This window comes from Pyrus communis, chromosome 4, assembly GCF_963583255.1.
Source record: "Pyrus communis chromosome 4, drPyrComm1.1, whole genome shotgun sequence".
Lineage (NCBI taxonomy): Eukaryota > Viridiplantae > Streptophyta > Magnoliopsida > Rosales > Rosaceae > Pyrus > Pyrus communis.
Window position 1 is genome coordinate 12,303,846 of NC_084806.1, and position 17,945 is coordinate 12,321,790.

General features: G+C 36.7%; 2 protein-coding genes across 2 annotated transcripts; one reads left to right on the forward strand and one right to left on the reverse strand.

Moving 5' to 3' along the window:
* The first annotated feature begins 1,198 nt into the window (after window positions 1-1,198).
* Window positions 1,199-8,307, forward strand: LOC137731083 (amine oxidase [copper-containing] alpha 2, peroxisomal-like). Its single transcript, XM_068470157.1, has 5 exons — window positions 1,199-1,901; window positions 6,452-6,836; window positions 6,933-7,046; window positions 7,319-7,857; window positions 7,971-8,307. Exons 1-5 carry the CDS (start codon window positions 1,408-1,410, stop codon window positions 8,176-8,178), a joined length of 1,740 nt encoding a protein of 579 aa, XP_068326258.1. The 5' UTR covers window positions 1,199-1,407; the 3' UTR covers window positions 8,179-8,307.
* A 7,118-nt stretch (window positions 8,308-15,425) lies between these two features.
* LOC137732704 (amine oxidase [copper-containing] alpha 2, peroxisomal-like) lies at window positions 15,426-16,824 on the reverse strand. Its single transcript, XM_068471993.1, has 4 exons — window positions 16,453-16,824; window positions 16,204-16,254; window positions 15,798-15,882; window positions 15,426-15,727 (listed from the first exon to the last, which is right to left on the reverse strand). Exons 1-4 carry the CDS (start codon window positions 16,822-16,824, stop codon window positions 15,426-15,428), a joined length of 810 nt encoding a protein of 269 aa, XP_068328094.1.
* Window positions 16,825-17,945: the final 1,121 nt, after the last annotated feature.

Consider the following 17,945-nt stretch of genomic DNA (forward strand, 5'->3'; position numbering starts at 1 on the left):
TTGAAATATACTTTAAATCATATGATGTGGTTGATGAGGTGTGAACTCCAAGTTAATTATTTTTCACAAAATCATATATATTCATAATACTTTTCTGAGAGACATGACAAAAATAGAGCATAATTATCAAATAGTTTTATTCACAATATGATCTATATAATACCACACTCAAAAGTTTCCAAAACTCTACTAAAAAAAAAAGTTTCCAAAACCCACGAACAGCCTCACAAGTCACACCTTAAGGCTTACGTGCTAATTACATTAAGGTCTAGTTTGGTATTTTATTTACCAAAAACTGAATTACTTTAAAGTTAATCAGTAAAAGTATTGGGTAAAAATAAAATATTTTGTTTATTTTAAAAGCAATGAGCTTCAACATCAACTTTTCAAAGCAGTTTGTAGGTCGTTTTTTAAACTTGCTTTAATCAAAAGCATAGTTGAGCCTTTAATGAATATTTTTAATTCATGTAATACGCTCATAAATTAAAAAAAATAACATTATTTATCATTTAAGACACATTTTATACTTGGAGAATAAAGTGACCACCGCCACCTACCAATATTACACCATCATTGTTGCCACCACTACCACACCACAGTCCTGCACTGCCACCACCACTACAACCACCGCCATAACCATATCCGCTACCACTACCACTACAACCACAATTGCCACTACCATCGTTGTCACACCACCGCCGCTATAAACACAACCGCCACCATTGGCACCACACCCCTTTAATGGCATCGCCACCACCACCACCACCGTCACAACCATTGCCCTTACTACTGTTATTGTCGTCATCGCCCACTCTATTATGTCTATTTTTGTTATTATATACAATTATATCACTTTTGCATTAAATTTTACCACAATTTATCAAACACTCAACTACTTTATTTTGCAGCTGATTATTCTTAAGATATAGCAGGGGTAGTTTTTTTTTTAAAAAAAAAAAAAACACAGTAATCCCAAACTGACCCCAGGGCTAAATCATGATTAAAGTTTATGCTTCTAATCTTAAAGTGGTCGAAACTCTCCACTAGCACTTGTGCTATACTAGCTTGCTGATCAAATTCTTATTTAAGGGGACCAAAGAAGCTTAAAACTTAATTTGTAATATGCATGCCATGGCATCAAGATTGGCACCAAGTCTCATATTACTCCTCTCCATTTTCATCACCTTGTCATCACCAACCTCGTGCCATCCTCTAGACCCTCTAACACCATCCGAGTTCATCCATGTCAAAACCGTAGTCCAAAAATCCTACCCTTCTCAAAACCTGAGCTTCCAATACATAGGCCTAGATGAACCCGAAAAGTCCACCGTCCTCTCATGGCAATCAAAACCCACCAAAACCCCGCCTCCTCTTCCTCGCCGTGCCTTGGTCGTTTTAAGACTCAAAATGAAAACCCTAGAGCTCATAGTCGATATATCAACCCGTTCCATAGTTTCCAAAACTGAATTTGATAACAAACATGGATACCCTTTGCTTAACAATGAAGATAAATCTGTTGCGGCTGAACTCCCGTTCAAATATAAACCCTTTATCCAGTCCATTAAAAAGAGAGGGCTTAACATGTCCGAAGTTGTGTGTGGTCCTTTTTCAGTTGGTTGGTTTGGGGAGGCCAAAACTAAAAGAACAATCAAGATTAATTGTTTTTACAAAAAAGATAGTGTAAACTTGTACGTGAGGCCAGTGGAGGGAATAACAGTCGCGGTTGATCTGGATGAGCTGAAGATCGTTGAATACATCGATAGGTTTGTTGCACCTGTGCCAAAAGCTGAGGGAACTGAGTACCGAGCGTCCAATCAGAAGCCTCCATTTGGTCCAAAGCTAAATGGTGCTCCAGTTATGTCGGGGGACGAAGGGTTCAAGCTCGACGGCAACACTGTCAGGTTAGTCTTAAGTTAATTAATTATTTTATAATTAACTTGCAGCATATCTTAAAGACAACTGTGTCTCACGTACGTACTCTTTTCTTAAGTTAATTAATTATTTTATAATTAACTTCCAGCATATCTTAAAGACAACTGTGTCTTACGTACGTACTCTTTTTCATTGACCACATGTAGTAGTTATTCCTTAGTTTTGGCTGTATTTAGTTTTCTTTTTTCTTTTTTATTTTTATCCCATGATGTTCTACTAAATCATTGTACTAATTAACTATAATTAGTATTGTACTTGAATGAATTCTTGGTGGATTTGAGTATTTAATATATGGTTATAATCCTATTGCTATGCTTAGTAGTCAACATTGTTGTTTGTGGAAATTGTAGGAAGGTTTTTGGTGTGACGATTATACTGACATATTATGTTTCTAATTTAGGTGTTATATAAATGATGTGGGATATCACAATCCACCCTCCTTAGGGGCCCGACGTCCTCGTCGGCACACCACGGCCAGGGTTAGGCTCTGATACCAAGTTGTTACATCCCGGCCCGGGGCGGATCACTTCCCGGGCCCGCTCCACCACCGTAGCACAATATTGTCCGCTTTGGGCTTACCATTCCCTCACGGTTTTGTTTTTGGGAACTCACGAGCAACTTCTCAGTGGGTCACCCATCATGGGATTGCTCTAGCCCCCTTCTCGCTTAACTTCGGAGTTCCTACGAAACCCGAAGCCAGTGAGCTCCCAAAAGGCCTCGTGCTAGGTAGGGATGAGAATATACATATAAGGATCATTCCCCTAGGTGATGTGGGATATCACACAACACCTTTCCACTATTGTGGTAAATGGTCACTTGCGGAACTTATATTGTTATTATATATATGTATATATATTGCGCAAAATAATTACCTATATTATATTTAAAATATTGATAATTTGAATAAAATAACTATTTTATATTTGTAGGATATACTAATTTACCTGTTACCATGATGTGAAAAACAACTCTATAAGGAACAAAACATTGATATCATGTAATTTTTGTTATTAAATGCACATGAATCATGACATTTAAATTTCTTTCCAAATGAGCATAAGGCATTTGAAGATATTTAATCGGATGAAATAATGTAAAATAAATGTAGATAATAAATGAGAGACCCAAAAGTCAAGGAAAATTTTCATTGTAACCGGAATACGGATGGTACACCACGTGTTTTTATATAAGTAGTGGGAAATTTTACTTTTTAAATTATTAACTTTTTATCTCGCATATCCCACTATTTGCATAGTGACACGTGGTGTACCATCTCGTGTTCCGATCACACTGAAAAATCTCTCCAAAGTCAGTGTTATTAGGGAGAAATTTTTCAAAGGACCGGCTACACACACATAAGCATAACAGGTGGTGTTCCCAACTAATTAGTTACTGACACCTATAAAATAGCAATTAAAACAAAGATAACTCTTTCAAAAATTACTTGTTTTGATAAAAATAATAAATAAAAAAGTCACTAATCGATTCCAATCCCCAGAACCAACCCCCCCCCCCGCCGCAAAAAAAATCCGCGCCGTAGTCCATTTCCACCATTTCTCTCGTGAAACCATCCATCCCATCTTTACAATTTTAATCATGCTTAATCATTTTGTAGATAAATTAAATATTATCAAAATCAAAATAAAATAAGAAAAATAATGATTGCTCTAAAACCCTTAAACATGATTAACTGATCGGGATTTAGCTCACAAGGCCTTAAATAGGAGGTTGGCGACAACGGATCTGAGGGTGCAGCTGACTACGTACTCTCGGGTTACATGTCAACATAAGAATGGGAGAGAAAAGAGGGAAGAGGAGAAAGTAAAAGAGGAAAAGAGAATGGATGGGGCGTCGTTGGCAGAGTCACAGGGCGGTGATAGAGGTGGGTAGTCGCTGGTGTTGTGGGTGTTTGGAGTGGAAGGGATAAATTTGGAATTTAGTTGACCAAAAATTCTGGTTATTTAACAAAACTTCACTTAAACGACAACGTGGCAATTTTTTTTTCTTTAAAATTGAAATAGCTAGGTGTTATGGTTCTATTTGTTGGGAACTCCACGTCACTTCATGTTCCAAGTACTTGGAAAAATTTCTCATTATTAGGATTAAATTAGACATCCAAAAATATCAATTTTGCCAAGTCAAACTTAATTATGGATATTACTTAGTTGGAACCCAGTCATTGGGTTTTTGTTAAAGAAATTTACAATAATGAATTTTAGCTAAAAAAAATTGAATTCCAAGAAGTGTACTCATATTTTGAGTCCACATTTGATGGCATCGTCACACAAATTTCACAAAATTCTACAGCTGACGACTTGGAGTATGGTTTCCTTAAATCCAGGCGTGGCCCCCTGCCCAAACATATGTCACATATTAATGTTCGTGAATTTAAAAAAATAAAAAATAAATAAATAATACCAGGGAGATCACATATTTATATTATATTTGGTATATTTTCTCATGTAGTAAGTGATGCATACAATTATTGTTCAATGAGATAAATTTATTAATTAACGTGATATGTGCACATTACTTACTATCAGATGATGCACAATTATGGTACAAAATATGTGATTTCCCTAACAATTTTCTGAGAAGAAATTCTGATTGGGGTTGGATTATTCTGTTTTCTATTGCACATGTTTTGATTTTGTTACCAGAGTACTTGTCAGTTGGGATACGTTAATATTTAGGGCTTATAATTAAGAATTGTAATATAGATTGAATTAAAAAAAAAAAGAATTAAATTGGACTAAGTCTGCAAATTTGAGTGATATATGTATACATATATATATATATATGTATATATGTGTATATATATATATATGTATATATGTATATATATAGACTGTATTGTAGGTTAAGTATCATTAAATAAATCCAATCACAATAGTTAATGTAATGTTAATTTTATATTTTTTTTAATACAACAATATATTTTACACTAAGAGCAGTTCCACCGTGGGCTATTGCTTGGTGGACTGGCTTTGGAACAGGGCTAGATAGCCCGAGGGAGATGGTCCAGCTTGTGCTAGGGATGGAGCCCGAGCGAGCCCGAGGGAGAGGCCCAGCACGAGTTGCCAGCCTAAAGGCAACGTGACAGAAGACTAACATCAGGGCGACGTCAGCCATAATATAAAATTAATAAAAATAAAAAATATTAATAAAAAATGTAAAAAATTAATAAAAATGTAAAAAATTAATAAAAACTGTAAAAAATTAATTAAAAATGTAAAAAATTAATAAAAAAAGTAAAAAAATTAAAGAAAATTAAAAAAAATGTAAAACCCAACATGCTTCGAACTCAACGGCTCTCACTAGAGTTTGTCACCGAGGCTGATGATACACCCACAGACAAATGGGAGAGATCCAGTCCCTCCTCAGTTGCACCCCACACCGCCTTCGCCCCCACACCCCCTCTTTCCACTCACGCTCCCAGATTGCATGATTTGGGATTTGTTTTTGGGAGAGAGAGAGAGAGAGAGAGAGAGAGAGAGAGAGAGAGATTTTAACTAAGGAGTTGGCGATCCCTTACCTACTTAACTAAGGAAAAACTGTGAATATTTGCATGGATTGGCTATTGATGTTGCCAGAGTCTGAGGCCCTGCCTCCGGAGCTCAAGTGAGAGAGAGCCGCTGAGCTTGAAAAAAAAAGAAAAAAAAAACACATAACTTTTGGAATGGTGCGTTGGCACCATGTGAAAAGAAGAAAAAAATAATAATAAAAAAAAGGTTTTGTAATGGTGCATCGGCATCATGTGAAAAAACAAAGGTTTTGGAATGGTGTGCTGCACCATGTGAAAAGAAAAAATTAAAAAAATAAAAATAAAATTTTTAATAGAAAATGGTACAACGAGATCAATTAAAAATCCTATCCGAAATTACAAATAAAATTATTTTGTATTATTTAAAAAAAATACTAATATTTTATTGCCTATTGTCAGGGCTATTTAGTGTAGGGGTAGAGATGCAAAAGACAGTTATTATTCACTGGGTGGATTAAATAGTGAATAGCCTTGGGGGGGAGGGGGGCTTAGCAATGGTGGAACTGCTCTAAGAGGAGGATGAGTTCATCTAAGCCATACAATAGAAAACTTAATTTAGTATTGAATTCATCATCTACAAAATTCAAACCTAAAACCTCTTACTTATAAGTGAAGAGGGATACCCTCAAATAGTAGTACTGAGTGGCAATGTTAATTTTATATTGAACGCATAACCGAAGTGTTTTGGTTACATAAACCACTACTTGTATTCTTTATATTGTTTTATGATTGTTTTACTTCATTGTTTGTTTCATTGACTCTAAATCAATGTGATCATTGTGTCCTTTTTCTTTCTTTTCTATACACTTTAATTTGTATAATATAATATTTATATAGGAAGTAATTTTCTTACATTTTTTTAGTCTCGTACACATCTTGTTTAATCATAACCGTCCATTTGATTATTCAATTTAATACCCAGAAATTTATTCCGTTTTACAATTTACTAATATTCTTATTTGTAATCATCATCAGCTGGGCCAATTGGATCTTCCATCTCGGATTTGATGTTCGAACGGGTGTGATTTTATCTCAAGCATCAATATATGATCTTGAAATGCACGAGTACAGGAAGGTTTTGTACAGAGGCTTTGTATCCGAGCTCTTTGTGCCGTACATGGACCCCACAGAAGAATGGTACTACAAAACCTTCTTCGACTGTGGAGAATTTGGGTTTGGTCTATCCACAGTCTCACTCGAGCCGTTGACCGACTGCCCAGCCAATGCCCAGTTCATGGACGCCTACTATGCTGCCCAGGATGGCACGCCGGTGAAGATATCGAATGCTTATTGCATCTTTGAGAGACATGCAGGCAACATCTTGTGGCGCCACACTGAATTGACCATCCCAGATATAGTGGTAATGATAAAGTTTTCTTCTTATTTTTCAAATGAGTTTGATTGATTAGTTTTTTGATGAAAATGTGGTGGTAATCGAGGGTTAACGGAATTGCAGATCACAGAAGTTAGGGCTGAGGTCACTCTGGTTGTGAGGACGGTTTCAACTGTAGGCAACTATGACTACATAATTGATTGGGAGTTCAAGCCAAGTGGCTCCATCAAAATGGAGGTATATTATATGATAGCTAGGGTTTTATAGTGTATAAATGTACTTGTTTAAATTTTAAGTTAACTTATAGAATGATAATCTGGATAACTATCTGCCAACTAAACTGTATATATTTGTCCGTGAATTTGGATGATTGGTCATGTTAGTTTATTATAAGATCAAAATGTTCTACCTATATTCATAATTTGACAACATGAGCATGTGTCAACAGATGTTACGCTTAATGTTGCACTTGACAATTAAGGTTTGTTGATCTTCAATTTCTTAAACAGGTGGGGCTAACAGGTGTGCTAGAAATTGAAGCAGTTAATTACACCCAGATAGACCAAATAGAGGAGGAAGTTTTTGGCACATTGGTGGCAGGTAATAGCATTGCTGTGAACCATGATCATTTCTTGACATACCATCTTGACCTTGATGTGGATGGTGAAACCAATTCCTTTGTCAAGAATAATTTTGTGACGAAACAAGCAACGGGCCACAACACACCAAGGAAGAGTTATTGGAATATTGTAAGCGAGACGGCTAAAACTGAGTTAGATGCAAGAATTCGCCTTGGTTTGAAGCCAGCTGACCTGGTTGTGGTAAACCCTATTAAGAAGACCAAAGCCGGGAACCCATTTGGCTATCGTTTGATCCCTGGGGCAGTTGCAGGACCCCTATTGTTAGAGGATGATTACCCGCAAATACGCGGCGCTTTCACTAAGTACAATGTGTGGGTTACACCATACAACAAGTCCGAAAAATGGGCAGGAGGAAGACATGTTGATCAAAGTAGAGGAGAGGACACATTAGATGTGTGGAGCAGCAGGTATTAATTAAACTGTGATTAAATTTGGTTAATGCAGCAAAAGATTACAAAACACTTGTGATTTCTCTTATTCATTTTGGTTGACTGGTGTGAATTGTGTTTTATGTATACAGGAATAGGAAAATCGAGAACAAGGATATAGTGTTGTGGTACACAATTGGGTTTCACCACAATCCTTGCCAAGAGGATTTTCCAATGATGCCAACATTGAGTGGTGGATTTGAGCTCAGGCCAACCAATTTCTTTGAGAGAAGTCCTGTTCTTAAAGTTAGAACCATACCTTCTAAGCACCACTCGCCTAATTGCACCGCCAAAAACTAGCTGGGGACTTTTTATTTGTCATGAGTGATTAATAATTCTAAGAGCTTAATAAGTGATGTTTTCATCCCATTGCAGTTGTAATTTATTGCAAGTTTTAATTACAAATTAAATATCTAGTCCCATTTCAATCCATGTCATCATGAACAAACGATTGTTATTGTTAGAGAACAATTTAGAAACAACAAAATAACAGAAATACAGAATCGAAATACTTTTACTTTATTATTAAAAAATACTTGCAATAATCTTCGAATAGTATGGAACAATCAGGAACTAAACCTCATTCTGAGAAGCCTGAGAAATTTAAGGGGGGAGGCTTCAAAAGATGGTAGCAGAAGATGTTGTTTTATTTGACAACACTAAATTTGGTTGTTTTATTTGACAACACTAAATTTGGCTAATGTTTTGCACGAGATTGTGTCTATTGCAGATGGAGAAAATATTTTTTCTGCAAAAACTTTGACGACCATAGATGGCTGGAATCATAATGATTTCCTCTGTAAAAACTATATTCTCAATGCATTAGATGATTCGTTGTATGATGTCTATGTGACATGCAAAACAGCCAAGGAACTTTGGGAATCACTTGAGAAAAAAATATAAAACCGAGGATGTTGGTTCAAAAAAATTTGTCGTGGGCAAATTTTTAGACTACAAAATGGTGGATTCCAAGTCCATTATCTCTCAAACTGAAGATTTCCAGAAAATCATCCATGACATTCATGTTGAAGGGATGGTGATCAATGAGTCCTTTCAAGTGGCGTCCTTTATAGAAAAACTGCCATCTTCTTGGAAAGAGTTCAAGAATTATCTCAAGCACAAACGTAAGGAGATGACCCTTAAGGATCTCATTGTAAGGCTGAGAATTGAGGAAGATAACAGAAAAAATGAGAAGAGCCTGGTTTTGAGTATGGGAGCCAAGGCTAATGTTGTTGAAGGAAGTTCATCAAAGCAAAGGCCAAAATTCCAAAAAACTAAGAAGAAGGAAAAACACTTTGTCCCTGGTGCGAAAGGCAAAGACTTCAAGAAAATCAAGGGAAGTTGCTGGGTTTGTGGAAAGCAAGGCCAAAGGGCTCAAGAATGTCGCCATCGAATGGATCAAGGTCCTAGAAATCAAGGCAACAACAACCGCGCGAACCTGATTGAAAACAATGTTGATGCCTTGGCTGCAATGATTTCTGAAGTCAACATTGTATCTGACCATGCTGATTGGTGGATAGATACCTGTGCGACTCGCCATGTATGTGGTGACAGAAATATGTTCTCTACGTACCAGAAAATCGAGGGGAACAAGCAACTGTTTATGGGAAATGCATCTGCATCTATTGTGGCTGGAATAGGAAAATGTGTTTTGAAATTCACTTGTGGAAAGGAATTAACCCTCCTTGACGTCCTGCATGTCCCCGATATAAGTAAGAATCTTGTTTCTGGTCCTATCCTTAGTAACAAGGGATTCAAACTAGTTTTTGAGTCCAATAAGTTTGTACTAACTAAAGGAGGAATGTTTGTAGGGAAGGGTTACCTTGCTGATGGATTATTCAAACTAAATGTACTTGCTAATACTATGAATGAAATAAATAATGTTTTTGCTTATATTGTTGATTCGTCTAATTTATGGCACTCTAGATTAGGACATGTAAATTTTCGTTCTCTTTTTAGAATGCATAATTTAGGTTTGCTGCCCAAAATTGATTATCTAGATAATGTTAAATGTGAGACTTGTACAGAATCGAAATTTGCAAGTTAAAGCTTTAAATCAATGCATGAAAAATCCAATGATTTATTAGATTTAATTCATAGTGACTTGTGTGATTTTAGATCATATCCAACTCGTGGTGGAAAGAACTATTATGTAACATTTATAGATGATTTTAGTAAGTATTGTTATGTTTATTTACTTCATAGTAAAGATGAGACCTTGGATATGTTTAAGACATATAAGGCAGACATTGAGAATCAACTTAACAAGAAGATTAAAGTCTTAAGGTCCGATAGGGGAGGATAATATGAGTCTCATGCCTTTGCTGAATTTTGTGCCACACATGGCATAATTCATCAAACAACAGCCCCTTATACATTGCAACAAAACGGTGTTGCCGAACGGAAAAATAAGACTTTTAAAGACATGATCAATTCTATGTTGAATAGCTCTAGGCTTCCACACAATTTGTGGGGTGAAGCTTTACTTACTGCAAAAAAATTTTTGAAGCGAATTCCACCTAAAACGAGAAAGGAGTCACCATATGAATTATGGAAAGGAAGAACCCTAACGTTTAAATTGCTTAAAGTGTGGGGTTGCCTGGCAAAAGTACAAGTCCCATTGCCAAAGAGAACAAAATTAGGGCCTAAAACTATAGATTGTGTTTTTATTGGTTTTGCATCTAATAGTTCAGCTTATAGATTCTTACTTTTTCATTCTAAAGTAAGTGATATACATGTCAATACTATTATAGAATCTATAAATACAATATTTTTTGAGGATATATTTCCATACAAAATAGGCAAGTCTAATTTGTTGAAAAAGAGATTACATGATGATGTATCTGAGGTTAATGACTAACCTAGAGAACATGATGATGGTTCATCCTCGTCTAGAGTTCAAAAAGAACTTGAACCTAGAAGGAGTAAAAGGACAAAAATTCGAAAGGACTTTGGGCCTGATTTTGTGACCTTATTAACCGAGACAGAACCTCAATCATTCAAGGAGGCCATGTCCACTCCTAAAGCTCCATTTTGGAAGGATGCAGTTAACAGTGAAATAGATTCCATTATGCAAAATCATACATGGGAATTAGTCGATTTGCCCCCTCGCAATAAGCCAATTGGGTACAAATGGATCTTTAAGAAGAAATTAAAACCTGATGGTACAATTGAGACATATAAGGCTCGTTTGGTAGCTAAAGGATACCGTCAAAAACATGGTTTGGATTTCTTAGATACATACTCGCTTGTAACGAGAATTACGTCAATAAGACTGTTGATTGCTATAGTTGCACTCCATAACATGGAAATACATCAAATGGATGTAAAGACTGCGTTCTTAAATGGAGACTTAGATGAGGAAATATATATGGAACAACCCAAGGGGTTTGTGGTTAAAGGTCAAGAACACAAAGTTTGTAAACTTGTGAAATCACTATATGGGCTTAAACAAGCTCCAAAGCAATGGCATGAAAAATTTGACCATATTATGATCACACACGGTTTTAAGATAAATGAGTGTGATAAGTGTGTCTACACAAAAACTCAAAATAATGCTTTCGTTATGTTGTGTTTATATGTAGATGATATGCTTATAATGGGAACTAACAAAGAGATAATAAATTGGACCAAGAAGATATTGAAATCAAGTTTCGATATGAAAGATCTTGGATTAGCTAATGTGATTCTTGGTTTAAAAATAAAAAGAAAACAAGAAGGATATATTCTTACACAGTCCCATTATATAGAAGCTACAATTAGAAAATATGGTAATTTGGAAAGTAAAGATGCAATTACTTGTTTTGATGCCAATAACAAACTTAAGAAGAATAGAGGAGATGCTATATCTCAACATGAATACTCACAAGTTATTAGAAGCCTTATGTACATAATGAACTGTACAAGGCCTGATATAGCATACTTAGTGAGTAGACTAAGTAGATATACATGCAATCCTGGGCATGATCATTAGGAAGCTTTAATTCGAGTATTGAGATACTTAAAGTATACAATGAATTATGGATTGCATTATACAAGGTATCCTCCTGTGCTTGAAGGATTTACTGATGCGAATTGGATATCGGATAGTACTGATACGAAATCCACAAGTGGATATGTATTTACTTTAGGAGGAGCAACAATATCTTCGAAATCTTCCAAACAAACATGTATAGCCCGATCAACTATGGAATTGGAATTTATCGCTCTCGATATGTTTGGAGGAAAAGCTGAGTGGCTAAGAGATTTTTTGGAAGATGTTCCCATATGGCCTAAACCTGTAACAGCCATATGTATACACTGTGATAGTTTAGTTGCACAATATCGAGCTAAAAATAGTGTATACAATGGGAAGTCTAGACAAATTAGACGAAGGCATAATACTATAAAACAATGGCTCTCTAGTGGTGTAATCTCTATTGACTATGTTAAGTCAAAAGATAATATTGCAGATTCGCTCACTAAAGGTTTATCTAGAGAGCAAGTTAAACATACATCGAGGGAAATGGATTTAAAGCCAATAGTGTAAAATGAAACTGCCAAACGGAAACCTAACCTAGTTGATTGAAGATCCTATGGTCCAGGTTTAATAGGCAAACTGGTTTGGCTAGATTCAAGAAGAAACACACTTACATACCCATTCTTATGATGGAAGAAGTGTGGTGACTACTGATGGTGTCAGATACATTAGTTTAATGATATTGATACTTGTAAATCAAGTGGAATAGTAGAAGCCTATTCTTAATCAATATCACCTATATGAGAGTAAATGTGGGGTCGCATTTATGAGAATTACATGGCTACATTCTCTAAAGCTCTCATGAATCCAGGATTTGTCCATGACCAAAATGAACACAAACGTATGAATTTGCAATGTGTTGGTGTGACAAATGTTTTGCTTATTGTCTTGGTTTACTGGGAGATGAACAATTTAAGATTTTATATTCACTGCGTCATCTAGTAAATCCGATAAGTATATACTAAGGTAGGTTCAAGTCCAAAAGACATCTCCCCTGATATGTGTCGCATCTATTGTTTACTCTCATTTTCACCTTACCCTAGGACCTAATAGTTGGCTCAAAATGTGGGGTATTGATGGATTTTTGAGCTCCCATTGTCCCACATCGGGAAACAACAATTTGTCAAAGGCCTTTATATAGGTCAAGTCCTTTTTATTTTTGATTAGGTGTTGAACCATTTGGAATGAGGATTGAGGGACCATTTGGAATGAGGATTGAGGTTTGGGCCACTAATTGTGTGGATTAGGCTTGATGATTATACTATAATATTAATATTAATTAATCAAGACAAGGGCCTTGAGCCTTGGGGCCAAGGAATTAAAATTACTTTGATCAATTAGTTTTAATTTCGAATTAAGTTTTTAATTAAATTAATTAAAAACGTTTTGATTAATAGACACAACTCTTTGGAAAGAGTTGTATAGCTTCAGATACATCCAAAAGGTGTTTGAAGAGGTATGAAAGAGCCTATATAACTGGAGTCCTTAGTTCCATCAAAAATCATTTTTTCTTCCTCCTTGTCTTCCGTACAAAATTTCAGAGAGTAAACACATAAGGCAATTCGCTAGAGTTCTATAATCAGTGTGGGTTGTAGAATTAGGTAGTTGTATCCTGGTCGAGCAGACATTGTAGAACCACAAACACAAGAGTGTGACGGAAATACTATTTGAAGGACATAGCTTTTGCGCTAGCCTCTACCTTCAATTCATTCAAGTTAGTATCATTTTAATTTTTTGTAATTATTGTGTACTTGCATTTTGTATTGCAGTATTTTTGAATAATAAAATATAAGTATTTCGGTTCTATATTTCTGTTATTTTGTTGTTTCTAAATTGCTCTCCAACAGTTATTACTTAGGAAATCAACATCTTGGTGGGGTTCGTAGTCTATATGGTTAAGAGAATTTATAATACTCCCAAACATGGCTAGTTAGTAGACTGAGATCTTGGTTGTTAAAAAACGTAGAAAGAATCGCTCCAATAACTAAGACCGTCTGTGTTCACGTGACTGATCCTCCTCTATAGAAGCATTGAAATTTTACAGCTCACTTGGTAATATCTTCTCCCTACCATCCAATTGAAAAGGGTAGGCATGAAACTTCAGATAAATTCAATCCCCTGACTGAAATTGAGTTTATGAATTTGGGGTGACTGAGAGGAAGCTTACTAGTTAGGAAAAGCTCGGTAAAGGTGAGAGGAGGGTGTCCTGGACCTGTGTGGACGTGGATGGATATGATGGAGCCGGTGGCCAAATCTACGACGAACTCATCGTTTTCTCTGACTTCAATGGGACAACTGAATCTTCCTGGACTTTAATTTTGCAGGTCCTTGCATTTCACTAGTCCTTTGCGTTGCACTCATATTTAATTGCAGCTGCTTTGCTTTGCTTCTGAGTCTTTGTTTATTAAGTGAGGAGGCACCATGAATCATCATTGTACACATTTGTCTTTGCAACTGTTTTCTCTTAAATAAGTCACATGTTACAAGTTTAATAATAAGTGTGTCGATGCCTATAAAGATTTAACAATAATAGATTATTGTATTTAAATTACTTATACCATGAAGAAGGAAAAATTATGCAGAGATAAACGTTCTTAATTAGCACTTGAACAAGAAGCCACTTACATACTCATGTTCAGTATTGTAACTAGAATCACACACATTTTTTCTCCTCTTACACACCCCTCCTTATTTCTAGTCATATGATTGAATAAACCAAATGGCAACAATTGACTTGGAGTGTGTACGAAGAGAAAAAGAGTGTGATTATCATTTCTCTTAATTAAATTTCAACGTACTTCTAATAAAAACGCTATTAGGATAAGTACTTACAAACAAAAGTGCTTCTTACAAGACGTTAGTTCAGTACTAGGAAATTTCTTTCACAAGGCAAACCCTTCAAGGAAATTTCTTATAGAATTTCTAGCCTAGAATACCAAATGAACTATACAGGGCTGTCTTCAATGGCTTAATTAACAATTTCTTAGCCTTCCATTCTCAGCCTCTCCCATTTTTTTTTTCTTTTTTTGGGGTATTTTTCTTGCATTAAGAGCAAACAAAATTAATTGAGTTTACTCAATAATTAAGAAATTGTATGATTATCAGTACAGCATGACATGCAGTCATTGTTAAAAATGTATGGAATTTCGTTCAAAGTGGTACCTCCTCCTACACTAGGAAATGTACAAGGAGTATAAACAGAGTGAAACACTGGGATGTTCATTTTCCTTCAAGCAGAGTTTCTTCCTGTGACAATGCTGAAGCTGGATGAGCAATTTGAACCCCTCACATATTGGATTGCTTTCGAAGAAATTGCTCGGCCGGAGCTCAAACTGGCCGCTGATCGTTAGCATTATGGGAAAATCTTCTTGGTATGGCACATGATGAAAACCCATGGTGTACCATAACACAATGTCTTTATTTTCAATGTCCCTATCCCTGAAACAATGAAATTAATCTAAACATCATGGTAAATTTCACTACTTAACCTATAATAATAAAAAAATTAGGGTAAACGATTAATTAGTAGCTACCTACTGCTCCATGTAGCCAAGGTATCATCCCCCCTGCTTTGATCAGCATATAGTCCCCCTGCCCATTTTTCTGATTTGTTATATGGTGTAACCCACACATTGTACTTAGTGAAGCCTCCTAGGATTTGTGTATAATTCTTGTTGGGGTTCACAACCACCAGATCAGCAGCAATGGAGCCAAGCTTGATCTTTGCATCAGACTCCGTTTTAGCCGTCTCGCTGACTACCTTCCAGTAACCCTTCCTGGGTGACTTTGGGTCACCCGCTCTGGTTGTTTGCAACTTGACAAAGGAGTTGGCTTCACCATCAAGATCAAGGTGACAGGTAAGAAAGTGATCATGGTTGACAGCCACTCTATTTTCTGTTACAAGAGTACCGTACACTTCCTCCTCTATTTGTTTGTGTGTTAGTGTACTCTGTTCCCTTCACTTCCAAACAACCAGTTAGCCCCACCTGCAACAAGGATGAAATTTTAGGTGTAACCAGTTGTTTTACAGATTGTAACTATTTGTTTGTATATCTAGTCATAGGATGAGACATGGAACGGAGCCAAAAAAATTTCCAAGTTAGCTACTTTGAAAAATATATAAGGTTTCGCAAAGAATAATGCTAGCATATCCAACATATTAGCGATCACATTAACAGCAGAAGTACACTTTTAATATAGCTAGACATGAAATATTATGTTTCTTATTAAAAACACATCACAAATGTCACGTTATATGGTAAAAAAATGATATATCTTATTTTAGTATTATAGTCGTAATTGCTCACTGTTGACACCATCCTTAGCACTAAGCTCAATTCTGGCCTAACCTCGCTTATCTGCAACACCACTATCAATGTCAACTAAATCAAGCAAACCTCTTCCAACTTAATAAATCAAACACGTACCACTATTGCAACCGTGGGTTAAGCTATTTACTAGGGCAATTCACATCCCTATGTTGCACTTAAATAACAACCAAGCCATATCCCTCTCACACTTGAGTTCAAAAATTTGAGCTAGGGAGTAACACTTACCCCTTTCTTTGATATGGTAGACTCGGTGTGGCGCCACATTATGTCTCCATCATGTCGCTCAAAAATGCAAATAACTTTGGACTTTTTATTTGGTTTTCCATCTAGTCCAGCAACATAAGCGTCCATGAATTTTGCATTTGCTGGGCAGTCCCTAAGTGGCTCAAGTGACACTGCAGATTGGCCAAAACCAAATTCACCTGCATCAAGAAATGTCCTGGAGTACCATTCTTCGGTTAGGTCCATGTACGGCACAAACAGCTCTGAGATCAAGGCTCTGTATAGCACGCGACGAAATTTCTTGGTATCAGCCAGTAACAATCGTCCACGTTTCCCTTCTTGTATGACGCGAGCAACAACGCGTGCCAAAACCATGGATACACGAGTAGCAGCTCTTGAAGGTTCGGTTCAAGAAATCCAATCTTCCGTCGCAACGATCGGGTCGACAATGCAGAACTTGTCCACTGTAATCGCATCCATGGAGTCGCGATTTGCAGCCTTGGAATTTCATTTGGCGGGTACTGATCGTCCTCTTCGTGGTCCTAGGGACCATGGAAATTCTTCAAATCCCATGGGTAATTCTGAAGAAACCTTCTCAGATCCAATTGATCATATGGGTCAGCGTTTTTTCCGTCAAGATTCGTCATTTCAACCACGGCCGCCATTGATCAAGCTTGAGTTTCCTCGCTTCTCGGACGGCGATGATCCTTTGGCGTGGGTTTACCGGGCGGAGCACTATTTCGATTACTTCACTGTCGATGATAAACAAAAGGTACGAATGGCTTCCTTCCATATGGACAATGAAGCTTTACAATGGTTTCAATGGCGGAACTGCATCAAGAATTATCCAAATTGGAAAGATTTTGTTCACATCTTCTGTAAAGAATTTGGGCCCTCTGAATTCGCGGACTTTACCGAAGCCCTAGTTCAATTGAAGCAGTTGGGGTCTCTTAAGGAGTACGTCTCTGAGTTTCGTCGGTTAGCGAATCGGACTACGGAGATTGGTCCAGTAATGCTACGCAGTTGTTTCATTGGGGGGCTGATACCGGAGTTGCGTCACGATGTCAAATTGCTTCGGCCATCTGATGTACATGAAGCAATTGCTCTGGCTTTCCAATTGGACATCAAACTCTCAGATATCAAGGTTCGAAATTTCTCCAGAAATTCTGCGTCTTCTTTCAGTAATGTTACAACCTCAAAATCGGTGCCTCTGTTCTCGGGTAATAATTCGTCTTCTAGCACATCTAGGGCTAGTAATGTGAGGAAACTGTCCTTTGAAGAACTTCAAGATCGTAGGAAAAAGGGGCTGTGTTATTCTTGTCCAGAGAAATGGGTTCGGGGTCATGTTTGTGCTACTCAGCAATTACTACTATTAGACCTTTCTGCTGATAGGATTGAGGATATAAGTGGTGAGGGTCAAGATGATCAACAAATTGAAATTACAGCTTGTGCAGTTTTTGGTTCATCAGCTCCTCAACATATTCAAACTATGAAGG